Consider the following 26,990-nt stretch of genomic DNA (forward strand, 5'->3'; position numbering starts at 1 on the left):
ACGAAATATTTAATATATTACGAAATAAATATTGAGTGCAAATGTTCCCGCAAAGTTGAATTGTTTCAGATAAAACGGCAGACTTAACGAAGATATGGCTGCAACGCATTGCTTAATTTAGTTTCTTTTTATTATAATTTTTGACCCAATTGTCATGAATACATTACATAATTTTCAACTAACCCTCGCTGATCAAGTGACAAACACTGTTTTGTCTGTTTAAGCAGAGTGATTGATTGTCTGGATTGATTAAATCTGATTCATAACTTGTTCTGTGAAATCCGACGAAAACCTATCTCTCAAAAATAAATTGGTATAATTTAAAGTGATAATTTTTTCTGTCGATCCTGTCATACCTGTTGCGGTTGCAACGTCAAGATAGCAAAATAAAAAAGTTATAAATAATTTACTTCAAAAAATTTGACTTTATATCCCACGGTGCTAGCGTATAGTTACCAAACAACATGGAATCTAATATCTTGAAACTTGGCGTTTCTGGGCTAGAAATATGTTTTCGTTACAATACCTAAGTAGAAAAATTTTGGAAGTAGAAGAACAAAAGGTAAAAACTTTTCTTTTTTAGTTTTATTGTTAAGATATTCATGGTGGTATCGGTCAAATATTGTCGATATTTGCAACAGAGTGCAAATTTTTTCTGTTAACTAAAGTTTTCACATTCGCAAGTACAGGGCTAATGGCGATCAGTGAGGTGTTATGGTTCCTTTTTGTTTGTATTTAATAGCTTTTTATTTTTCTAGATTCTTTGTCCGCTGCATGTTGGATAAAAAATTTTGTTGTTATGTGTCTTAGAGCTTCAGCCTTTCAAATTCTTGTTTTATGTTTTTTGGTCTAACCTTTTGTTATAAACTTTTTAATCATACCATAGAGCACTCTTCTAAAAGCATTTTTACCTGCCTCATTTTCAGCTCCTTTTCTGCGTTTGAAGTAAATTGTTAATTAATTGTTTGACGTCACGAATTTTATGAAAAATTTTGATCATTGTGAGATCAATCGATAATTTTTTGTCATTATAGATGAGGGAAATTTCGTGCAGCAATCAATCGATTTTTTGGAATTTGCAAAAGCTCTTCACAATGAATTTTTTTGATGTGCTTAGCTTCAATTATGTTGAGATCAAATTATTTGCGACGTTAACCAAAAGACTAGACCATTGGAACAAAAATGTGCCAATGTTTACTACATACTACTTGTGATGGTAATTTCTTCCTTAATATTGAATTTTTTTTATGTTTCAGCAATTTCAACAATTTTAATGTTTCAACAGTTTTTTTGTTTCAAAAATTTCTTATGTTTCAACAATTTTTTATGTTTCAAAAATTTTTATGTTTCAACATTACACTGTTAATTAAGCTGCTCGTTTCTTTTATATCTGTCAAGCTTTAAGTCCTGATCATTACCGTGCTCAAGAATCAATTGAAAACTGAAAATAAGTGGTCGCATTTGTTTTTGGGCAACTAATCTGTAGTGATTTGATCTTCTTTTACTCTAAATTTGAATCGTGAAATTACAATGAGTGCCTGCTTGCTCATATACAAAGATGCATGCATATATTGTCCTCTCGTTCACATTTGCACAATTTGTTCCTGCTTAAGGGCCTGCAATCTCTCCTTATTTATCTCTCGTTGTTCTTTTTTCTCTCTAATGGCAGATTTCTAATTCCTAAATTGATTATTTTATCTCTCCTTCGATGTGGAGTAGCTTTGAAGCACGCCACCATTTGTTACGCTATGTCTTTGCTCTGTTCATATCCAAACCACTGTGAACAATAATCCCCCCCTCCCACTCGTTTTTCCCACTACCCGTCCGTCCCCCTCCCCTTATTCATGTCTGTTTTTCAATTCTCATTGGCAATACATTATGTCAGATTTGTGCAAATACCGTAATAAGGCTTGTAGTGTTTTTATTTTTATCTATTAGTAGTGTTGGTAGTATACCATTTACTCAATCTACATAAACACAGCTCAAGTAAACAAGCATCGCAATTGCTATATTAAATTATACATTTCAAAGGCTGCTCAATTTTTGTGTAATTGATTGTGGAAAATAAAGAGAAGCTGTTCGTGCCAAGACAGAGCAAGGGAAACAGAGGATGGAGGCGCCATATTAAAATCTCAAGGAGCGATTTTGTATGAATAATGGTCCATGTCCACAATACCTCTCTGAGGAAACATATTCCCCCCTCCCCCCACTTACACGCGTTTCTAGTTTCACTATTTTATTATTCCGTTGGACACGGACACAACGAGTCACTACTTCCAAATACGCTCCTCCGTACTTTAACTCTACCTGTATTCTTCTTACGTGCACTTTAAAATGCACTAATTTTTAAAGATTACTGCACTGTTTAAGTCAAAAGCTTTTCAATATTGGAACGTTTCTTATTTAATCAAAGTTAAGTGCTGTTTATAAAAGGCGCTTTCTTTCACCGCAAATCCCCCATTTTGACTCAGTTTATTGTCTTTCCCTGAAAAAAGCGATTCAACTTGAATAGACTGAATTGTTTTAATCTCCCTCATATCGGTCTAGTTCAACATATAATACTGCAGAAATAAGGCTCAAGTTGCAATTTGAGCTCAAATTCTATTCAAACTCAATGGGACTTTATCCCGATCGTTACTAAAGGTTTTTTTTTACTTTGATACAAAGCGCTACCTGAGGGCGGGGGTTGGGGTTGAACTGAATTCACAATAGACTTAACCCTTGAGTATGATGATGACCTTTTTAAGTGCTATATTTTCTGCCTTATTTAACGACCAAAAACAGAGCTTACTTGACTTTTAACATCCATTCAATTTTGACATGAGTGAATGAGTTTTGCTGAAGACGAATATTACCGTGAAATAAGAGCGGAAATTTACAGCAAATCAGGCGACTTGTAGGAAATGTTAAAGCTCAAAAAGGAACGTTCATCAATTAGGCGTTTCAAACCTTCTTGTGTTTCCTCAAAAAATCGACTTGAATAATTTTAACAGTTTTGAACGTTGTTGAGTTGCCCAGTAAGATATATTACAATATCCTTCATTGAAATTTCAACAGCATTTATTTTCTGTTTTTAGCAAAAACTGCATTTTTTGACATAGCAGATTAAGCGGAGATATCAATGTTTATGCTGTGAATTCATTTTAGTACACTTTTTTTGCTTGCAAATGTTGCCTACTTAAAAATTTGAAAACATAAAACACAAGAATAGCGCTGAACAACGGATATAATCATTGTCCATAAAAGGGGGATATTTGAAATAGTTCAGAAGTACGCATGATTTCAATTTTAGCCCAGAAGTGTAGGATTTTGTCATTGTTTTTCTGTCATTTCACATCCGTCTACACTTTTGTTGTGTCCACAACTATCTGAGCCTTAAAAGACTGATACTCAATTGTTTATCTTTCTACCTTTGCTGTTACCACAACTACTTGTAGTACAACTGCCCACCGTTTTCCTATCTTTACCATTTGAGCCGGCTCTTTGAGGCTTATACGTGGAACCCTTTGGGCTTTATGGGCTTATCCCCCGCAATAGCCTACCACCCTCTTAATACATGTGTGGGGTGATATGGCATTTGAACCCTTGAGAGTGTTTTCAAACTACCCTCCTACAGTTATAAAAAGAATTGATATATATTATATAAAAAGACACCGCAAACAGCATTCAGGGCGAAGCTCCTCTTTCTCCAACAACAGTCTATATACTAAATTGGGTATATAGAGTCTAGCATTGCAAGGGAGTCGCTAAAAAGCTTTTAAGCAGAGCAAATTTAACATTTTCTGTAGATAGTGCTTGTTAATTGTGGCATATCCGGTTATCACTGAATCACGTTTCCTTTCGCGACATCTCATGTTTTGTTGCTCACTTTATTCACGCACCAGCAGGTCACTTTAGATTAATTTTCGCCTTTTTATCCCCATTTTGTCATATTTCACTCCACACTTCTATTATACCCCATTACAACACCCCGCCCTTATCTGTGGCATTTTGTATTCACGTTTCTGAGACGCCTGTCAAGAGACGGATTATGTAAACAAGTTATTTACATTTCCTTTTTGTTCACGTATGTTGTGATGACGAAATAAAAGCAATTTTTTATTATAATTTATTGGCTAAGAACGCGTTGTAATTATAACTCGGATTTGCCCTCTTTTTATCTGCTATAATATTCTAATTGATATTTTGGTCTAAAATGTCAATTAGACATCGAATGTCGCGATCTGTGAGTCCTCTGATGAGGCGAAAACAGCTCAGTAGTACAACCTCTTCTCTCACGTAAGTCAAATTGTTTATCAGAATTTTTTCATTCTATGTGTGAAGATATTTTCCACCAAGATGTTTTTTTCCAAGTAATCTAAGTTTTTGAGTACTCAGGTGTTACATGACCTTATACCTAATGCCATTTTACCCAATGCCATTATACCCAATGCCAATATACCCATAACAATTTGATATTTAAGTTCAGTAATCCGACTACAAAAGCCGTCACTATTACACGTACGTTTTAACATTCTGAAGTGGATAATTTAATCCCATGTTCGGTTGTGATAGTTCGATATCAAGTCCAAGGGGCCGCTGAGACATGAACATGGCCATTAAGTGCGTTAAAACGTGCGTGTAATAGCGACGGCTAATTTGTAGTCGGACTATTGAACGTAAATATCAAAGTGTATTGGGTATAATGGCATTGATTATATTACTACACTCAGCATAAGATTTTTCGCTTACTCAATACCTTTTGAGATTATTTTCTTACCGGATGGTGTGACAGAAAACAACTAAAGCACATTATGCCATGAAGTAATGGGCAAATGAAGGTGCTTGAGATATAAATAAAATGATTTTTAAAAGTATTATTATTATTCAAAATTTTAAATTTTCTTCATTACCAAACAATTTTTATTTTGCTGTAAGAAATATGTATTGTCAAAAACTACAGTATAGTCTCAAGTAATGGCCATAAATCTATAAGTTTATGAGAGCTTATGAGTCTACTACCCTTCATTTTATAGTAAATTTGCAACTTATTTGCAACTTAAAAAGTTCCATATAACTTGCTAATTTTCCACGTTGTAAGCACAGAGTTCGGAAGAAAAACAAAAATGGTCCGAACTGTTAAATGCATCGAAACTGAAAATACCTTGATCGATGGTCAATCGCAGCATGAATGTGTGTCTTAATTTAAACTAAATAAGCTCTTAATATGTTATTTTAAAATTGACCAAACAATTTTTTCAAGTCTTTGAAAGTTTTTTTTTCTATTATTGCCGCTTTAATCTCACCCTCGGCTGTATAGATGAATGTTTTTTTTTGCTTTGATTGAAATTGAATCCCAACTGCTCTTTTTGAGCCTTGCATAAATCTTTTTAGGCATTGAGCTTCTCTCTTTCTTCTTAATTTGGTTGATAGTTGATCGGTTTTTCCGATGTTAATAGCCAGGCCTTTATTGATTTTTGATGCGTGACTCATAAATCTGAAAGCAGTTTTGGTTCTTGTTGGTTATTTTTTATTTTTTTTTTCTTACTCGACTTTAATCCATAAGTTTCAACAAATTGTAGAATTAAGACTCTATTTCCATTGGTCGTTTTTAAATGCATTTATCAAGGTGAAAAGTCTATAAATAAGTTTTTCAGAAAACTATAAAGGTATGTTGTTGTCGATAAATTCTGCCGTCTTTGTTTTTCTGAATGGAAGAAAATTCGTTCGTTTTTGAGACTCATCTAGGAGCTGAATGCGATAAACCTGTTTCTCCACACGTTCAACTACAACGGGTTTTTTTAGACTGTAGAGGCCATCATGAAATAGCAGTAACGCAACATCCTTACCGAGTTGTCATCTTATTTTTGAAACTGAACAGCTCAAACTTCTGCAGAAATACTAAATCGAAACAAGAGTTTTTCCAGGATCTTCTAAAACTGTTTTGCAATTTTTTTTGTATTTTTCTGTAACACTCTGGCGTGTAGCCAAGCAGGTGATGACAGAACTAATGATAATTATCACATACAATTCGCAACTTTTGACACAAATATGCCAAATGAGCTGCTTTTGCCAAGGTTTCTGTTCGTCTGTTTTGAAAACAACGTCTCAATTGTTCCGACCCCTCTTGAGGGGGGAGGGGGGGGGGGGTGAGGAACTATATACTCAAATCTGTTTTTGTTCAGACAATTTTGTTCATACAATTTTGGCCGATCGATATATTCATCGTAGAGAGTTGAGACTGGTATCATTAGAAAGCACGTCCAGCATAGAATTAAAAGAAATTTTTTATTTTCCTTTCTTACAGGGAGTTATCGAGGTTTGAATTTTTGAGAAAAGAAGAGTGAACTCGTTTGCTTTTATTACAGAGATTTACCGAGGTTTAAAATTAGAAAAGTAGAGTGAGTTCCCTTGTTTTTTTTTTCATATTTTCCGTGAAATTTCGTCAATTTTGCTAAAATATGTAAAGCGTGTTAGCAATAGTACTGTTGATTTTATTTTTAAAGACAAAAAAGTTTTGTTGACTACTTTGATTGATTTTATCTGGCTAAAATTGTGGCTAAATATTTCAAAATTCAGACGTTTTCATCCAAAGTTGCCCAAAAAAAGATTCTTAGTCCATTCGATTTACTTTGCCGGAAGTACACAACCAAAAAACATTAACACAATTTTTGTAAACGACAGGGGTAGCCATTCATATTTCCACTTCCCTTGAGAGTATTCAGGAATTCAAATTTTACGGTTTTTTGCTAACTTTACTTTAAGATTATCAAAAACGCAGCATTTGTTTTTGATCTTTTAACTAACAAATTATCTAGATCTATAACATTCGAAGCAATTGACTGTTCTTAATGGACGAACGGTAATAGTAAGGCTGGTTTTTTTCTAATCTTGGGCTGTTACAATCCAAAATAGAGAAACATTAATTCAAATCAATGCTCACTGTTGTTAGGTCCATTTGTCTTCCTAAGCAGTTCCAAATCGATATATCTAGTTTATTTCTTGAAATATTATGGTCCTTTTGACTTTTAAAATGTTTGTTATTTTAATAAACATTGGCTTATTGAATTTTGCCACTATTTTTCTCTTATTTTGGTTAGCATGTAGCTTAGTCTTAGCAAAGAGAGAACGCTCCTTCTTCCTCTGTTTTTCTACAGTATTAAAGTTTAATCTTTTTGCGGTTTTACTCGTTAAGGTATGGTTTTCTACTAGATTTCACAATATGCTTCGATACTACTCGGTTTCACATTTTGTTTAATTTTTAGACACTAGACCAGTTTTCACAATTATTTTTCGTTTTATCACCTTATCACATTATTGACAATTCACAAATTACCTTATTGTTGCTCATTCGAGCATCTCCCGTTTCTTCAAGAATTTAATTGAACTTTTTTAATATGTCTTTAACCGTCGTTTTTACTTTGTCTTTTTAATCGTATGAAAATTCCTGGATAATGTCAGGTCTCATTGTTTTATTGAGAAATAAATGAGCTTATATTCTGATTTGAGTAGATAGCTGATGGATTTCATGACCTTGAAAACAATTGTTTTCAAAAGTAAATAAAAAAACACTTTTTAACTCGCATTTTTATTTTTGTTTTCATGTTTTACCTAAATTTGTTAAATGTAGGTTATATATGACATTTTTGTAGTTGATGGAAGATGCAAGTGTAAAACTAATGGTTTAAAAAATTTGGTTATGAAATTACTGGCTTCGACTCAGGTTTTTGTTGCTTCGACGTAAGACATATTTTGGTTAATTACAGGTCTCAAGTGCTTCCTTTGGACGATTAAACGAACCTATTTGATTTGTTCATTTTGTAGCTAACGGTTTTCATGACTTTGAAAATAATTCTTTCCAAAAAGATATTAGCTAGTTTTGGCTTTTTTTCTAAATTTTTGTCGACCATTTACTTATTCTCATTAATGAGATGTCGCATATTATATTATCGGCGTTTGAGGAGGGCCAAATATGGTAATACGGCTTCAACAGCGTGTTTTATCGCAAGTTTTGATTGAATTGTTGTTTGTTGTCTCTATTTGTTGTTCTTTTGCAACCGCGTAACAATTTTAATAATGACAGGTGTTAATGTCATCCTACAGAGGCGTCTGTGATCATAAAACATCTGGATAACTTCTATTGTTATCTAATGCTTTTCATTACTTTGAATTTAATTGTTTGTTTTAAAAAAATAGCAAATTTTCTAATTTCGCTGTCTTTTTTGATCATTTTTCTCTAAATTTTACCGAGCCTGAAAATAGATTGGTCCATATCATTTCTAGTGAAGTAAAGAATTATTTTGTTTAGTTTCTGTTTTATCTGACACTATTTTGACTTTGTTAATATGTTTGTTTTTAAAAAAAATTTGGACATAAACTTTTGGATGTAACTAACGTTTGCTGTTATTGTTCTTTGATTTTGATATTTGTCTTGGTTTGCTTTCTTAATAATGGCTGATCTCATCAATCTAATGCCTCAATTTTAACTGCACTAAGTTATTTGCGTTGGAGGGGATCTTTTTTGTTCGTTTGGTAGACATTTATGCCAAAAATGCGGATGAGCGGGGTCGGAACTTTATGTGCGAACGCACATTACCGAGCCTCCTTGTTGTTTGCTATAGTTTGTAGCAGAACTACTGATTGTCGAGGGATAATGACAGCTGTTTAGAATTTCGTCGTTTTCGGACAAAACAATTTTCTTCTAAAACATGTATCTGAGAACAAAACTTAATGTCTTTTGTCGATAAAAATTTAACAAACATTTTAAATTTGGTTTTAATCATGATTTTAATGTCTTTTTTCATGCAGAAATCTATTCAGATTTTATTTAATTGTCTAGACTAATTTTATGTTTTCTATATTTTTAAGAGCACTGTAATTTGAAGTGCACTATATAATGTTCTTATTTGTCTATTTTTCTTCTGCTTAGTCTCTTAAATTTATTTACGCCTCGAAGTTTTCGAAATGTTTATTAAAAGGCATTTGAATTTTTCCATTTAAAAATTTAATCTGAAGAGCATTTAATACAAATTTATTTCAAACTTTAATTTGTGTCCGGAATTATTGCCAATAGAATTATCCTAATGACGATGAAAAAGTGACCTCTTGCGAACAGGCGGAAAATTGTTTGCGCTCGTCAAACGCTTCGGTTGCGTTAGCTAATTTTTTTTAAATTGATTTAATTCTCAGATGCAGCAATGTTTGTGTGTATATTTGTCTTTTTTTCTTGTTACAAAATTCATTGTTATGGAACATCAATGCTATTGCAAAATTTACTCGTATTCCTGTCAAATATTTAGTTTTGTTTCTTCATTTTCATAGCAAGCTCATAAATGCCTAAACCTTGCGTGTATTTATCAAAATTTATTCATATTTAACAAATGTTGCAGTGTCATAAAAGTTTAAATTAATGTATGAAACATTTTAATGCTCGTGATATCAACCTGCGACCAATGCTCTCTAATTTGCCTTTTATCATAAAAATATTGCATTCGGTTTGTTTACCTACCTACACGCAAATATTAGGAAATATGTAAGATAAGTTGGAAAAAGTGTAAGAGTGCAAAAGTATACAGAGATAGAACAACCCCAACTCCCTCATGTAATGAGCAGTATACCCATAATCTCCCAATGGGCTTAGTTGTAACCCTCCAATAATGTAATGCAATCTAGACTTTTATCCATTTTTTGTTTTGTACTTCCTGAATATAAAATGACCAGGGGCGTGAACGATACTGTGTAATGTAATAATAGTGGCACATATTTGCTCTGATTTAAAAGTATTGCCAGACTTGTTTTGACGCTCAGCCTTGAGAGAAAGTTTTGTTTCATCTTCGCCTAAAAGGTGCTTTTTATTCACTCAATATGGGCAAATTTTCACGCGTACATGAACAATTTTGGAGTCTTAATTCTGCATTCTTATTTTCGGTTACTTCTGCGACGCAGAAAGATTGATTACGTGTATTGCGCAATGCAGGGCCGCGTGAAATGTGGTGAAATTGAAAGAGCAGCCCTAAATTATCATTATTTCCTCAAATAAGCACAGCAATAGAAATCATTTCCATTCAATCGAGCAACCTCCTTGTATGCGGGGACCCTTATCTTACCTTAATCTAACACAACCAAAAATTTCTCACTTTTTTCTTCAATTTTTTTTTCAATGCATGCCTTTTGCGTGTTGGTAATTTTGCAATTTCCAGTAGCGTAAGCAAATTTTGCTGTTTTTTCTGTTATTTGTACCTTTTTGGATATTCCCAGTGTGTAACCTATTTCGTTAATCCTTACACCCACCATCTTTTGATATTCTGCTGGGCTTGAATTAAGTCGCCCCAGTTCCCAGGTTAAGTCACGGTGCCAATCAAGCCAGCTATGGAGTACAGTTAACTGGGTTTATAATATCAAAGTCGCCTCCTTGAATTTAATCCCGCAAATTGAATGCGTTCCTACTTGACTCCGCAAATATTTCAACAAGCAAGTCTTTAAACACACACTAAACCCGCTCTCAACTCCCAATCCATTCTCTTTCTCCTTTCGGTTCAACTTTGTTACCCTGTTAACTTTCCATAACTGGGTTCTTAAAGTAAACTCCAGCGGTAACCTTGTAGAGTCAATACATTAAGGCGGTTGCCCGCTGGTATTACATAGCATGCATACTTATTGGCGTTAATTTCCTTAACTCATTGTTTGAAAGGAACTCGATAAATACGTTTGTGTTCTTAGTTTAGGAACCCGCCGAGCACTAACCGGTTCCTAGAGCGAGGAGTGGGGGATTGTTATAATAGAGCGATTACTTAGTTATTAGTGGGTTATAACTTAATGTGTAACGGTGTTTATACTTGGTGGTCTAAATAGTGTTGTAATTTACAGCTCTACGTCACACGTATTTCCTAATTGCAGTATAAACTTTGACGCTTAAACTTCACTGTTTATTATTACTTTCTAGTTAGTACTAATAATCCAGAGCAACTTTGTTTCAAATCTGACGCCTGTTGTATAATTCGTATTTGTTGTAATCTGTTACCATATCTGATTCATAGTTGCACGTAGCCAACCTCAAAGGTTGCATAAAGTACTCAAAACAAATAAAGCTACGCTCCGCTGCAGAACCGTCTGCAAAAGTCTCACAAAGCCAGCCTCAAAAATTTTGAGAACGTTTTGAGTGCGAATTTGGCAATCAAAGCAACCAGACCCTTGAGAACGCGAAAAGCGTGAACAAACATGCCTTCATTTTCGCTTTTAAACGAGAGGCCGTGGTCTGCAGCCATTGTCAACTGTTTGAGTCCTATTCCGATTCCTCCCACACATCAAAACAACAACCTGACCAGTTCTAACGTAAACAATAACAGCAAAAATGTCAACAAGGCGTCATCATCAACGTCATCAAGACCTCAGACCCCGGTTCGAACGGTCAATACATACGTGTCTGCCGATAGACGACCACTTCCAGCTCCGCCCGCAGAGATCTTCCGCGACTTCTCCACGTCTCCGGAACCCTCGGGCGCCTCTGAACTGTCCAAGAAAAGTAGCGAGGAACTGTCGGCAGATGCTGGAGATGTGGGTTTACCTGTTCACGTGAAGTTAACAGCCGAGAATTGGCAGCAGGCTGCCAGTGTGATCAGACCTTGCAGAGGACGAATTCAGAGATTGCCCAATAAGTGTAGAACTGTATTTGCAGTCATGTACGTTACTCAAAATTGTTACACCAGTCTCGATAAAAAGCTGTTTTATTACAGTTATCTTTGCGAAAACTCTTCTATCCTCGAATTTTTTATGCACAGATTTTGTTTGGTGGTCTCTGTTCGCTAGACCACCTATTTACAATCTTGTTGAGCATATTTTTTGCAGTTGCCTGCAAGGTTTCTCAGTATTTTTACGTGTGCCATTACGTATAAATACGAGTGTCATTTAACAGTGTCAGATTTTATTTCATCTTGACCGTTATCTGTTATTAAAGTATTAACTAATAGCTAGCTCAGACTATTAGGTTTGCGTTTTTCGGTTCTGAGTTTTGGACAATCGAGTTCGAACGAGCATTCATTTAAAGAGTTGTGAGAAATGGCGCTTTGTTGGTCACCTTTTGATAGCCTTTCCTGCCAAATGAACAGTTTATTTTTTTAATTAATTGTTAGGTCTAGTTCTGTACTTTAGGTCGGGAGGAGATGTTGGATCGCAGTGGCCTCTAATTGACAGAGAACATCTTCACAATGAACTCAGTAAGCTACCGTCACATATGCACATTCTTTATGCTGTCAAATTTCTCTTTCCAATAACTGATCACCCCATTGATTCCCGAATTTTTATCGTGTAAGATTTAAAAAGACTTCGTCGTATCAGAAGGTTTATCGTGGAAGATGTTACCAGTTTTTGCACGATAAATATTTTGCCAGAAGTAAATTGTTATCGTGTAAGATCTGACGAGATTTTTATTGGTTCTGATAAGATTATAGTTCAGTTTTGTGAATAATTGTATAAGATCTGCACGTAAGATTTTATCAGAACTTATCAGACAAACTCCATTTACACTATCATTTACAAAAAGCGCAAGTCAGGCGATAGGGTAACATTTAGCGAACCTGTCATGGCAGTTGGTTATGGGAAATTAAATCGTTTTTCTTGTTTCAGAGGCTCAAAACTTTGACAAAATCCGGTTTACTACTTACAGAACAGCCTGCAAGCTACGCTTCATTCAGAAGAAGGTTTACTGTGAGTTAAACTTTTGATGATGCTTCTACAGAAATTTGAATAACTGTTCCAAATCGCGTCGTTTCCTCAACAGATTTTTATTTAACCGAACTTTATAGTTAATGATCAATATTCACAATTGAGGGTTCAAAAACAAGTAGAGGTTTGAATTTAAAAATATATTTTTTATTATAAAAAGTTGAATTTTTGGTTAATTTTCTTCCAATTGAAATGAATTTGAGAAACCTACCGAGTAGTTAACAATATTTACGTTATGAGCAGGTGCAGCAAACCCGGTCATATACGCAGCTATTTATTTTAAATTTTGTTTTTGAAAAAGAATCCTTAAAATTTACCAAAATACAAAAAGCTTGATTAAACTGATTGAATCAATCACTTGACGCGGGATTTTTTCCTACTAGATTCCATTTTGTCCCAATAGTACATGGCATTGAACAATCACAATCAATATCAGCAACTCATGATCACAAAGGGTCTGTTTTTTTAACTTGAAAAAATGAGAAATTTTTAATAATGCTAAAAGTGTTTTTTATTAATTGTTCTTTTGATTAAATGGTTCGAAAAAAATTTATTTCTCAAAAAACAAATTAACAGTTAAATACTGTTGCTGTTTTCTCGTTTCACTATGACGAAGTTCCTGAATCCACCACCCCATTATCATATGGGTCATCGTAGTCAATTTTAAATGAAACAAAAATTTACAAATGTAAAAAAAACATTAAGAAGAGTAAAAAAACAATCTTACGGGACTGCTTTTGGATGTCAGAAAGTCACATAATCTTTTTGTGGAATAATAGGATTTTAGACAAAGGAAAATTATGTTTGCCCCAACTTCAATTTTTGTAATTGTAATATTAATTAGAAGTGGTTTTTGTAATCTAGAGTCCTTCAAATCTGAAAAGTAGAACAACACTCTTTACCTTTTGTAATTGTTCGGACTAAACAAAGTTACGGGTTTTATCCTAATTCCTGCTGTCCTCATGACTCATAAGTTGTTAGAAAAAAAATGTCTTTTTCCAATTTTTCGATCAAAAATTTCATTTGGTAAGCACGATTCAGTTGCACTATAATAAACTTATTCGTTTTTATAAAGTTATTCGATTGTCACAGTTTTTAAGAGCCCTCTATTCTAAGATTTCAGAAATCAAAAATTCTTTGACAGTTTTGATTGCTAACGATTTCTAACTCGATATAAAAAATATGATTCCTCTCCAAAGGTGCTTTTTAAAGGTAAGTATATTTGATACGAACCTGAAAAATTGTTGACTTAGCAATTACGTCCCAGATTTTCCAAAAATCCTCGCAGATTAAGGATACGCAACCAAATTGAGCATTTTTTCTCTTTCTTTTTGTTCTCAAAAAAGAAAGAACAAAAAATTTTTTTCTCCTTCTGAAAGTTCTTTGTCTCTAATTTAGCTGCAAGAAATACCGATTTCTCTTTTCTTAGATTTTCATTGACTAATGGAACTGAGGAATAAGAAAGGTTTCAGCGCAAGCTTAGTACTGATAAAACCTTTTCTTTGAGTTCTCTATTCTGCTTTTTAATTTTCTTGTCATTGTTGATCTTTTTGATAAAAGAAAGCAATATGATTAAATAAAAGTCACCAGAAAGATGTTTAAGAGTTAATGAAAGTTTTTTCTTGAAAGTATTTTTTCTCCAAATAGGCTTGAAATCATCACTTTTTTTACCTTGATGGGTTCACTTTAACCGTCTTCACATTTTTGGCCTTCAGCGATTAGCTGCATCTTTTTTAAGAGGCGTAGTGGATTTTGCTATGAGCTGAAATGATTCTATCAGCTCCATGGCTATGTTTTTAGCTCATCTATTTAAGGAGTCGCAAAAACAACACGTCAGAGCGACAGAATTTTTTTCCCTTGAGGATATGAAGTGAAATAGGAACATAATGGAAAGATGACCAATTATTCAGCTTTTTGGTAATTCCCAACAAATAGATTTGCGGGTTTTTTTCTCCCTTCAATTAATTATTCTTTTGGTTAAATAGTTAAAACTATTTATTTACAAAATATCTAATCAAAAATGTTGCAAATAGTGACTTACATATCATCTTAGTATTAGAACTTTTCAATCTGACTAACAAAGCAAAATTTTATTGATATTGTGAGTTTTGTGAAGCTATACGTCGAAATTCATTCATAAAACATTTTGTGCGCAATATGCGATTATTCTGCAGTTATTATAAAAGCTGTTTTAAGATTTCGAAATAGGTTTGATTGTGAACCAAGAGTTTCAAAAACACATACGGTACCAACTTTTGCCTGTCTTCATACTTTGTTCTTATTATGTTGCTTCAGATGGGCAGTTAAAAGTAGCAATGATAAGAAAACAATTTTTTAAAAAATTCTATATCTTGCTGTGATAAAGAAGTTTTTGATCATATCTGTCATAGATCTAATATAATTTTTTCATTTTGCTCTAAGTCGCGATCACAGTAACTGATGTGTCTACACATTCATACCGCGCTTATGCCAATTAACATTGGTATAAGACTGGTGAAAATTTTCATGTTAATTCTCTATAGGCACTCTTGGATACAATGGATTTGTCGCAAAACTGAAAAACGTTTACAGAAACGACTATAAGTTTTAAAATTTTGTTCCTTTATAGTTAAAAATTTTTCATTAATTAGATTTGCAATTGAACAGCTAGATCTTCTGACTTGTATTTGTTGCATTACGTTTCTGCTTCAAAAACAGAGACATAATCATTCTCTTTTTTTTTCGTGTTCGTTGACCATAAAAGTCGAAAAACGCCAAAAACGGAACTGTTCACAAGTTTTTACAAAGGTTTTTAACGAAATATTTGTTTTTCTAGATTATTGAAGTTTTCATAAGAATACTATCAAAGATATAAAATAGATAGACTTCATTATTTTTTTACGGGACTTTTCTTGGATAGTAGAAAGTAACCAAGACTTTTTGGAAGAAAATTTTGCAGTATTTTGTTTACCCCAATTCCAATTTCTCTGCTTTTATTGTTTGTTTAAAAACAAATAGTGTTTGTAATCTAGAATCCTTCAAATCTAAAATATAGATTATTTGTCTTGGTTTTCTCCCATTTGTTTGTACTCAACAATGTTGGTGATTTTTTATGCTAATTCCTTCTCTGCTCCGTCTCATAAGTTGTTAGAGAAGCATTTCGAGTGTTCCAAGTTATCGTCAAAACTTTGCATTCGGTAAGCACCATGCATGTGCTTCATATGAAACATATTCGATTTTACAGAGGTCTCCATTTGTGGAAATTCAGTTATTTCCGTGTAAAAGAAAAATATTAAGGGTTCGGTTTAGTTTAATTTTTTGTCTTTTCCGATTCTCGGAACAGTGCATGCATGTGTTTGAACTTCATTTTAGCCAACGGGCTCTATCAGTTAACCGAACACAGTTTTTTAAGAGAACCTAATCTAAAAACTAAGAAATCAACAATTCCTTGAGGTTTTTGAGCGCTAACGATTTCTAAACCAATATAATGAATATAATTCCTCTCAAAGAAGTTTTATAAAAGTTATTTCATTTGATACGAATATGAAAAATCCGTTGCCTGGGCGGTTTAGTCTATGGTTTTACAAAAATCCTCGCAGGGATTGACAAAATTTTGGTTCACAGCCAATTCGGATGTTTCAGTAGTCGTCACAAAGTTTTCTTTTTTTTTCTATTGAAAATCTTTATCTAAGTTAGCTGCATAGGTTATCAATCTGTCCCTGTATAGATTTCCATTGACGTATGAAGCTGAAGAATAACACAGGTTTCAGCTCAAGCTTAGAACTGATAAAAAAATTTCTTTGAGTTTTTCATTCTCTTTCATTTTTCTAGTCATTGTTACTCGATTTGATATAATAGAGCAATTGGATTAAACGAAAATCATCAATTAGAGGTTGAAGAATTGCGGCCGTTTTTTCTGGAAAGTATTTTCAATTTATTGCCCAAATGGGTTTGAATTCATCACTTTTTCTCATTTTCAATAAATTCTGCCATTTTTTGTAGTTGAGTTGTGAGATTTTTTTTTCGAAATCCATTTCCCACCATCATTTGGAATTTACATCTTGAATTTGGCAAGCACGGTCTTTTTTTTTGCTTTTTGCTTCCTCCTTATAATTAAAAAGCTGAGTTTTTTTCTGTTAATTTCAACATCAAGATTTTGAAAGCATTTGTGTCTCTTATTAAAATTTTTTGTCCGATTGCCTTTGGTATTTACCTTGAAGTAGTTAGTATTGATTTTTGGTTTTTACTGTTGCATTTTTTGCAGTTTTCAGATAAGAAATCTTCCTTCAAACTTCAAGACTGAAAAACGACAAACCTGTGGATTCATTTGCAGGAGATTGTCAAACAAAATATTAACTCTTGCTTTGTCAGGAAATCAAATTAACAAATATTCAAGGGTTAATTTTGTTTTCAAATAGAAGTATGACTATGTTCGAAAACGTATTCATATTCAACGTTACGATAGTCATTTCGTATAAACTGTTCTTGTTTTTTTTTCAATTTTTCAATTTCTTTCTTTCGGTACGTGAGATGAAGTGGTCCGAAGTCTTTTTTTCGTGGCAGCAAAATTTCTTGATAGTTTAAGGACAGCAAAATTTAGTCAGTTTTTTGTTGCCACGATGTAAATTTTGGCTTAAAATACTGTTTGTTGAAGCTAATAAAGCTTAGTTCAGATAAATTGTCTAGAAACCAATTTTTGCGATTTCGGTTACCAAAGATTAGCTAGATCCATTTTTCTGAGAGGCACAGTAGATCATACTAGGAACTAAATCAAATTAATCAGTTCCCTATTTATTTCATGTTTTGTTCAATTCAAAATACGACACTTCTTTAATTAGGACGATAGAATTGTTTCTTTTTCTGTAGGTGAAGAAGTAATATAGAAACAAAATTAAGGTAGTTGAAGATCACCAATTTTCACCGCTTTTTGCTATTGCCCACCAAATAGTTTTGCAGGTATTTCTTCTTCCAAAACATTTTTTGTCACAAAAGATTTTTGGATATATTCTGTCCCCCCCCCCCCAGCTTAGTCAGCTAATATTTTTTACGCCCCCCAAGCGCACGTGCTATGTTTTTACACAGTAATGTGCTATATAACAACATATATTTTGTAACTGGGGACGTAAAAAACACTGGGGGGGGGGGACAGAATAGATCTAGATTTTTTAAGTGTACAATCTTGGAGTGAAAAAATTGGTTGTGGAAGGCATGTACAAAAATAGAATTTTGAAGAATTTATTCTAAAAAAAATTTAAGGAAAAATTATTTTCACATAAAATTCCGAGGTACAAAAACTGCAAAATTAAAAACAAAAACATTTCAAAATTTGGTTAATTTATTACCGTTTGTCAGTGATAAATTGGAAATTTTTGATGTTTAAAATTGTTGCTGAAGATATTCAGAAGATATTCATGTTTTCTGATTTTGAAAACACTTTTCAAACGTTCCCTTAATGAGCACGCTGATTGCTAGGCATTTATAAATTTTATAAACTTTTACTTTCTAGTGCAATTTAGATCTAAAATATTTAGAAGTACAATAAATTTTTCTGTTGAGACACCCTTCAACGGCCGGTTCTGTTCTCACCGAGCTGTTTAGTTTGGTTTGGACGAGTTGGAGCGTTGTGTCTTATCGGCGCACGATCCTGATCCTCGCTTCTTAAGCTTTTTTTAATTTTTAATACAATGTTTCTAGTTAATAATTTGTTTTCAGTTCACTTAGTTGATATCTACAATGTGATCGAAGCCTTCAGAGAGAACAACCTACATGGTGATGCCCTGAATGGAGACAGCGAGGTGTCGGTGGGTAAATTAGAGGCGACCCTCTCCACAGTGTACTACTACCTGAACAAACGTCTCCCCTCCACCCACCAGCTGAATGTGGAACAGGCACTCTCTATGTTGATGGGGTGGATTCTGGGTGCGTATGACCCGGACTTCACGGGGTCAGTCAAGGTCATATCAATCAAAGTGGCACTCTCTACCCTCTGCTCCGGCAAATATGTCGACAAGTTAAAGTGTGAGTGTTTGGTTGATTTTAGTCTCGATGTTAATTATTGTTGTTTGCTTATAATTTCGATCGCCAGCAGTTATTGATTTCAAAATATTCCTGCACAAATCACTGATAAAGGTCATCTGCAACGCCAAAACAGGGACAATAAGTCCAGAGAGAAAATATCAATAGTGATGAGCGAAACGAATTTCTCAGCTTTAGTAAATATTAAATAATAGTATAACTGTTTCGCCACTATATTTCGACATTGCAAAAGGAGTGGTACTAGACAATTGGTTACGGGAACAATCTATAACCACGGAAAAACAGAGACAAAGCATGCTGACTTTAAAACAGTTATTCTAAATAGCCACCCTTAGCTTCTCAGTCGGCTATTATAGTGCTCCTATTTTTACAATTCAAAGGATTTGAATTGTATTGGGGCGCTGTCTTTTCTTTAATATCTGTTCTCATATTTCAATGATTTTTCAAGTCAAATTGAAGTGATGATTTTGGTCACGCCGACCGAAACAGGAAATGGAGCGAAAAAGCGAGTGGTTTTGCAAATTGAAATTTTTTTCTCTCTAGTTTTAAAGTAGAGTGAGGAAACGGCTTTCTCGCTTGTGGTCTTTTGTTCACTTATGGTTATTTGATTTATCGGTTTTTAAATGGTTTTTGCAATCACTTTATAATCCATTCTTGGTCTTTTTTTGGTTTAGCCAATGAAAATCCTTTGAATTGTGTGAAGATTTAGTGGGATATGTTTCTGACTGCGTCGAACGAAAATTTATTTCGCTTTACGTTAGTTGACAGCTTGTTCAACTTCTTGCAAGAAACCTTTTGGACTTTTGTAGGCTAGTTTCATTCTTCGTTCATTGTACTCGAAGTGCTAACTCATTCTTCGATCATTGTACTCCAAGTGTTCTCGAAGAGTTGTAACCGGAACCAACGAATTGTCTTGTTTTTCTAAGTAAAAGGCTCTAATTCAAGTTGGCGTCAATTTCATCAAATTTTCAGGTCATTTTGAAAGACATGACAAAATTAGATAAAAGAAGTCCCTAATTTAAAGCTTTTCATTAAATTTTAAAGAGTTCTAGTGCTATGTTTCTTAATGCGTCGAACAAACATTTTGTTTCTGTTCACCTTAGTTGACAGCTTGTTCATTTTTTTGCGTGAAATAATTTTGACTTTTCTAGGCTAGTTTCATTCTGGGCTCAATGTACTTGAAGTGCTTTTAAACAGCAGTTGCTCTATTAAGCAATCTAAAGTGAACAGCATCAGTATCGTAAAACGAAATCAATAGAAACGGGATACACCCATAAAGCCCAGCTATCGATGCCTGCTACTTTAACTTTGTTCTTATAAGTCATAGTTAGCATCTCTATTGCGTTTTGACATTGCTACTAGCACCTGCATCCTCTCATTAAGAAATAGGAGTATGCATAGCTAAGAAATCCAATTGAAATGGCTCGCACTTTCGAATTTTTGTTTTAGAAATCAATTTCTACAATTGTTTTTCTGTTCCTTCAATCCCAATAGCTTTTTTGGGAATTAAACCGGCTATTTGCGGCAATCTGCTATGTATGTTTTTGAAGTATAGGGCCGACCGTTACGTGTCCCGTTTTTCTATTTAAAAGACTCTAATTCATGTTGGCATCATTATCATCACATTTTCAGATCACCAGATACAAATCAGATAGACATGACAAAGCTGGTTGAAAGAAGGCCCTAATTCAAAGCTTTTCAATAATTTTCAATGAGTTTAAGACTGAAAATGAGATAACAAAAATTACGAAACCTTTCTGTATTAGCAGGGGTTTTTCTCTAACTTCTTAATACTTATCAATACAAAATTCTATGCATTAACCAGCTGGGCAGGACAGACGGACACAAATTGGCGAGAAAACAGAAGTTCAATCAAATAAGGTCAATCAACAACTAAAAATTAGGCAGACAAATTGGCTGATTAAATTGCGCTTAATTGCGCCAAATTTGCTGAAACAGTCACCACTACCACAAGCATTAAGTTAACACAAGAGGCCAGTTTAATGCGAAATTAATTCAAAATGTTAAGATTATTAGGGATATTGGCATCGGGTTCCAGTTGAAATTTCTGCTGGAGGAAGGATTAAAGTTAAAATGAAAAACTGCTTTGAGATACAGTTTGTGAAGAAACAAAAATTCCTTAGCAAGTTTATCATGTTTTGTTTCTGAAACTGGTTGTTTTTTATCCTTTTTCCTTGGTGTTTTTGCACCACTGAGAATCATGTAAGTAGCTGCTCTCAAACTTAGCAGTTATATTAGTCATGTCATCTTCTTTATTTGCGATTTCTTGCTTAAATGATTTTTTGTCGGACCCTTTTAACTTTTGTCTTCTAGAACGGGATAAACAGGTAATCGGTTATCTTTGAAGTTTTTATTTATCTCGATCTCATTAATAACATCAGCTTTTGAGGCGCAAGTTTACCATGTTCTAAATCCTAGCACAGCTTAAATTTTTTCAACGTTTTTATCTGATGATTAGTTCCCATCGAGATTATTAATTCCTGTTAGACTTCAATTATGACTGAAAACAAGACAGAACAATTAAACACCGGTTAGGCTCATTTTATGCTTTTTTCCAATTTTTAATCTCTATATCATGTTTTTAACAATATCTTTGTCTTTCTCCGCTTTGCTAACCGATTTGCTCTGCATTGGAAAATTTTGGCATTTGGATTATATTTGTTTAAATAATTTTTATTTTTAACTGGGACTTAAAAACTATATTGCTGCTCCTCTTCCGGACCCCAATTTAGTGGGAGGGAGTAACTTTATACTCAGATGGGTTGTTATATTTTTGTTCAGTCGGTTTTTGCCGACCGATATATTCATCGTAGACAGTTGTGAGCGCTATCGTTAAAACGCCCGGTCAGCGTAGATTATATAATTAAAATGATTTTTTTTGAATTTCATTTTTCGGTGGACTTATCAAGTTTTAAAATTTTGTGAAAACTGGACCGATTTCCGTTGTTTTTGTTCTCATTTTCCTTATTTTTAACCCAAATTTCATTTCGAATTCCAGAATTTTTCCTCAAAATTGTTTCCATATATGCTTTTCTGGCGCATTTTGTTTAAGTTTGGCTTATGTTTAGACCTGACAGCTGCTGACACTCTTTGCCCGTTTTTCGCTCATTTAATTCAATCGGTTTGAAAATGCATCATTTTTTGATATATTGGAGAATTGTGATATGCCAAATTCTTTATTCGAAAATATTTGGAACAAAAGGGTATTTTAGTTGGAACCGCATCTATATCAGGGCTAATGTTGTTCTCTTCGTGTCTTTGTGGACTTTTACAATCAAAAATTGTTCGGTTTGTATTGGGACGCGATCTTTTTTCCCAAATTTTTTTTTGCATTTTTTGTTCCTTTATTAATTAACGCAAACCCCATTTGCATGAAAATGAGCTCCAATGAACTTAGCATATTCAGAGTGAATTTTGAAATTTAAATTAGGGGCAGTTAAATACTAACTGAATTTCATTAAATATTAGTCCAAAAGAGTTCTATACGTTTTATATCTACCCAATGACCAATGTAATTCGTCAGATAATCGAGATGGTAGACTCAGAAGCCAGAATCAGACGGTGAAGAAAATTTGTTCATTCCCCAGCAACCGATCCTTCAACAACAATAGGGTTTTGTTGGTTTTGTAGCTAACTTATAATATTTTACCAGTCTAGGCTTTCCGCTGAAGCAAATCTAGGTTTGGCTGGTGCCCAAAGTTATTCAGACAACTTTTGATCAAAAAATGCAAGTTAATTTTATAACCAAATTGTAGAACATTTTTGTAAGAAAAGCAAATATCGGCAATTTTGTACGGAATCAGTTGTACAAAAAGTTTTAAAAAAATAAATCTCAGTAAAAATAATGTACAATGAGAAGCAATGTACATTAAAACTTTCGTGGTCTTTCCTTCTCGAAATGAAAATAGTTGTTGAATTGCGACTTGGGTGCCCTTTTCATTGAATGTCTACAAGTTATAAGGGTAAGCATTTGAGTAAGATTTTGGTGAAAATTATTTATTTTCTTGTTAATAAAATATTTTCTAATAATTTGGAAAATTTTTAACTCTCAAAATGAAGAACAAACGATTTCTCTAAATTTTCAAGCTTTCAAGCTGTTGATACAAACTCCCGAACATGAGTCAATTTAGCAGCAAAGTTAAAAAGTATTTACATTATAATAGATATAACATCATTGGCAACCTTTTCGCTATTAGAAGTGAAGTTTGTTTAATTTTTTACCTAAGATCGTTATCTGGCTTTTTTCATACTTTTTACATAGGAAACAGGCTCCCAAATAATCTAACTTTAAGTGCGTCAAAGGATCAGATGAATTTCACGATAACTTGAAAGTCACGAAAAGATAAGCTTGACATTACAAGTGAGTCAACGAGGAGAGTGCTTGCGTTTAAAAGAATTTGACAACTTATGAAGTAAATTGAGTGTTTCTGGCGAGCAATATTCCTCGAAGTATTATACATTCGAACTTAGTGATAGAAATTAGTGATACATAATTATCTCTGGTATCCACACGATGTTTGGTGTCGTGAGGTCTGACGCTATTAAAAATTTGATAAAATTTTCAACTTTATCAATTTTTCCTGAAAATTATTGTAAAATTGTATGAAACTCTTTATTAATTATTTGCGGCTGTTCGATGTATTCCGTTATTTAGTTGCCGTCATCAATCACGACAAATTGTGAATGTAATTGTACTTTGCTATTTTTCACAATTTTCACAAAAAAATGTACCGCATCACCTGGTCCGGCTGCTTTGTTAGTCGAGTGAGTCAGTGACAACTTTTTAGTTGTTCAGTCCCTGTTTTAGAGGGAGGGAGGAACTATGTAATCAAATAGGTTTTCTGTTCAGTCAATATTGGCCGATCGATATATTTATAGTAGAGACTTGTGAGTGGTATTAAGAAGCCCGTCCAGCGTAGAATATATAAATAAGATTTTTTAAATTTTTTTTTCGGGGGATTTATCAATGTTTTGTGAATACTCGGTCGATTTCGGTTGTTTTTGTTCACATTTCCCTTAATTTTAATCCATGTTTTATTTCGCATTTCAGAGTTTCTCCTCTGAAGTGCCAAATATGGTTTTCTAGCGCACTTTGTATAATTTTGCCAGATATTTAGACATGACATGTGCTAACACAATCCTTTTGAAAAATAAAAGGGCTATAGTTTTACTTGCGCGTCATATAAGGCTCCTCTGGACTTGAAATATTGCCCGTTTCGTGCTGATTTGACTCGATGCGTAACAAAATGCATCATTTATTTTTTGATATATTGAGAAATTATAATATGTCAGATTCTCTTTCAAAAATATTTGGAACAAAAGGCTGTTTTAGTTGGAACCGCATCTACATAAGGGCTGATGTTGTTCTCTTTGTGTCATCGCGGACTCTTACAAAAAAATATTTCGGATTGTATTGGGAGGCGAGCTTCTCAAAATAATTTTTGCAATGATTGTATTTTTTTAATAAATGACGAAAATGGTTTAAAATCAAAACTCAATTAACGCAAGTCATACATGCATGACAACGCGCTCCAATGGACGTAACATTTTAGTTTTTAAGTATGAGCTCATGGTTTGTAGGGTTTTGACAAAGTGTTTGACTGGACTTTTTCATTCTTTTTGCAGTTTCATGACTTAGTCTCTCTAATAAAAAATAATCTATTTGGCTTTTAAAACTGTTACAGGTAAAGCTGTACCTTGTTTTCAGATGATATATTATGGCTCTAAGGACGTTATATGTTTGCTTTAACAAAATATCAGTGAACTGTTGAACTATGCATCTTTTGTGTCATACATCTGTTGACCTTCAGCTTGTTTTTTGGGTGAATTGTTTTTGTTTAAAAAAATGAATGTACTATACCACCATGTCCGCTGCTTCGTCAGTCGATTGTATCAAGGACAATTTTTTAGTTGTTCCAATGCCAATTTGGTGGGATGGAGGAACTATGTAGTCAACTGGGTTTTTTTGTTCAGTCAATTTTTGGCGATCGATATATTCATAGTAGAGAGTTGTGAGTGGTATCATTAAAAAGCTCGTCCAGCGTAGAATATATAATTAAAAAGATTTCTTGTGTTTCGTGTTTTTTTGGGGGGCATATGTCAAGATTTAATTTTTTGTGAATATTCGACTGATTTTCGTTGTCTTTTTTCACATTTTAGCTTAATTTTTTCAGACTCTCTTCGAAATGGATGCCAAATATGCTTTTCTAGCGTTCTATGTTTAAGTTTGCCAGATTTTAAGACCTGAAAACTGCTAACACAATCTTTTTGGACAATAAATGGGCTATTTTTGTTTCTGCTTCATATGAGAGTAGTCTGGACTTAAAGTATTGCCCGTTTTTTTGCTAATATAACTCGACATGTATCAAAATGCATCATTTATCGTTTTGATATTTTGGAAAATTATGAAATGTCAAGTTCTCTATTTCAAAAATATTTGGAGCAAAAGGGGTTTTAGTTGGGACCGCACCTATGGGTTGGCTAATGTTGTTCTCTTTTTGTAATGTTCTCACAATAATTTTTGTAATCTTTATTTTTTTGTTATTTAATGACGTAATTAATTGAATTGAAACTCAATTAACGCAAGTCGGATTTGCATGAAAATATGCTTCAATGATTGTAACATAATAGCTTTCGAGTAGGAGCTAAGGCTTTTTAAGGCTTTGACAAAGTGTTTATAAAAATTTATATTGAATTCTTGTGGTTCGCCTGCACTTTTCATTCTTTTTGCAGCTTCATGACTTTGTCTCACTAATTAAAAAATTTCGGTTGGCTTTTTAAACTGGTACAAGTAAAACTGTACCGTGTTTTCAGATGATATATAATGGCTCCTATGAATTTTTATTCTTGTCCTTACAACATATCAGTGAACTGTTGAACTATGCATCTTTTATGTCATACATCTGTTGACCTTCAGCTTGTTTTTTAGGTGAATTTTTTATTCTTTTGCCGGCTCCGAAAAACTTCTCACGCAAAATTTATTACAATGGATAATTTCTACCTGTGATTGATGTTCTTTTGTAGTCATTCAAAATATCATGGATTATGAATCATCTCAGTGGCTTCTTTTTGAAGCATTAATGAATTAATTCAGTAATTTAAAATTATGTCTAATGGTTTTAAAGACCTTCAGATGAAACAGTTGGTTTTTCTGAATCTTCTCAATTTTTGTTCTGGATTTTGTCATCATCTAACGTAGTCTCATTATTGATAGGTATCATCAACTTTCTGCTGAAACCAACAGCTTTTCTGTTGGCTATATTTTCCGATTGATGTTTTTAGGTCTTAGACATTGTGTTTTAAATTGAATTCTTCCGAGTTTTCTGTACTGGTCAGTTTTTCAGGTTTTTTGTCCTTTTCTTATAGACACATTGATAAACAAATGAAGTTTAGGTGAAGAATTAGAATACTTTCATTAATTCACATAAATGTCTTCCTGGCTGAAATTTTTGCTCGTTTTTCGCTAATAAAACTCGATTTGTATCAAAGAACATCATTGAATTTTCATAAATGATTTTGTTCAAGCCAACCGAAACAGGAAGTGGAGCGAAAAAGCCAGTGGTTTTGCAAATTGAAATTTTTTCTCTCTAGTTTTAAAGTAGAGTGAGAAAACGACTTTCTCGTTTGTTGTCTTTTGTTCACATATGGCTTTTTGATTTTGGTTTTAAGTAGTTTTTATTTGTTTTTTATTGGTTTTTAAATGGTTTTTCCAATCACTTTTTAGTTCACTCGATTACTTTTTTTTGGATTAGTCAATGAACATCCTTTGAATTGTTTTAAGATTTAAGGGGCTATGTTTCTTACTGCGTCGAGCAAAAATTTATTTTGGTTTACCTTAATTGACAGCTTGATCAGCTTTTTGCAAGAAATCATTGACTTTTGTAGGCTAGTTTCATTTTCCGCTCATTGTACTCGACGTGCTTAGTCATTCTTTGTTCATTGTACTCGAAGTGTACTTGATGTTTTGTAACCAGAACCAACGAATTGTCCTGTTTTTCTAAGTAAAAGGCTCTAATTCAAGTTGGCGTCCATTTCATCAAATTTTCAGGTCATCAGATACAAATCAGATGAACATGACAAAGCTAGTTGAAAGAATCACCCAACTTAAAGCTTTGCATTAAATTTCAAAGAATTATAGTGTCTTTCTATGTATCCTAATGAGTCGAACAAAAATTTTGTTTTGGTTTAACTTAAAATTTTTGCGTGAAATAATTTTGAATTTTCTAGGCTAGTTTAATTCTGGGCTCGTTGTACTC

General features: G+C 33.5%; 1 protein-coding gene across 12 annotated transcripts in view; it reads left to right on the plus strand.

Annotated features, from left to right (window-relative positions):
* LOC142335874 (dystrobrevin beta-like) overlaps positions 1-26,990 on the plus strand; it is a 203,811-nt gene that overhangs the window by 88,798 nt on the left and 88,023 nt on the right. For 8 of the 12 annotated variants that reach the window (XM_075384249.1, XM_075384233.1, XM_075384241.1 and 5 more), the window contains 3 exons: positions 12,127-12,191; positions 12,601-12,681; positions 18,391-18,696. In XM_075384249.1, coding sequence (XP_075240364.1) covers positions 12,127-12,191; positions 12,601-12,681; positions 18,391-18,696 — 452 coding nt within the window. Of the gene's footprint in view, positions 1-1,945; positions 2,521-2,701; positions 4,279-9,372; positions 11,658-12,126; positions 12,192-12,600; positions 12,682-18,390; positions 18,697-26,990 lie in introns of those variants that run through there. The other 4 variants (XM_075384267.1, XM_075384259.1, XM_075384224.1 and 1 more) reach the window with 4 other exon arrangements.

The sequence above is a fragment of the Convolutriloba macropyga genome, chromosome 1 (genome assembly GCF_964194025.1).
Source record: "Convolutriloba macropyga chromosome 1, txConMacr16.3, whole genome shotgun sequence".
In the NCBI taxonomy this organism is placed as follows: domain Eukaryota; kingdom Metazoa; phylum Xenacoelomorpha; order Acoela; family Convolutidae; genus Convolutriloba; species Convolutriloba macropyga.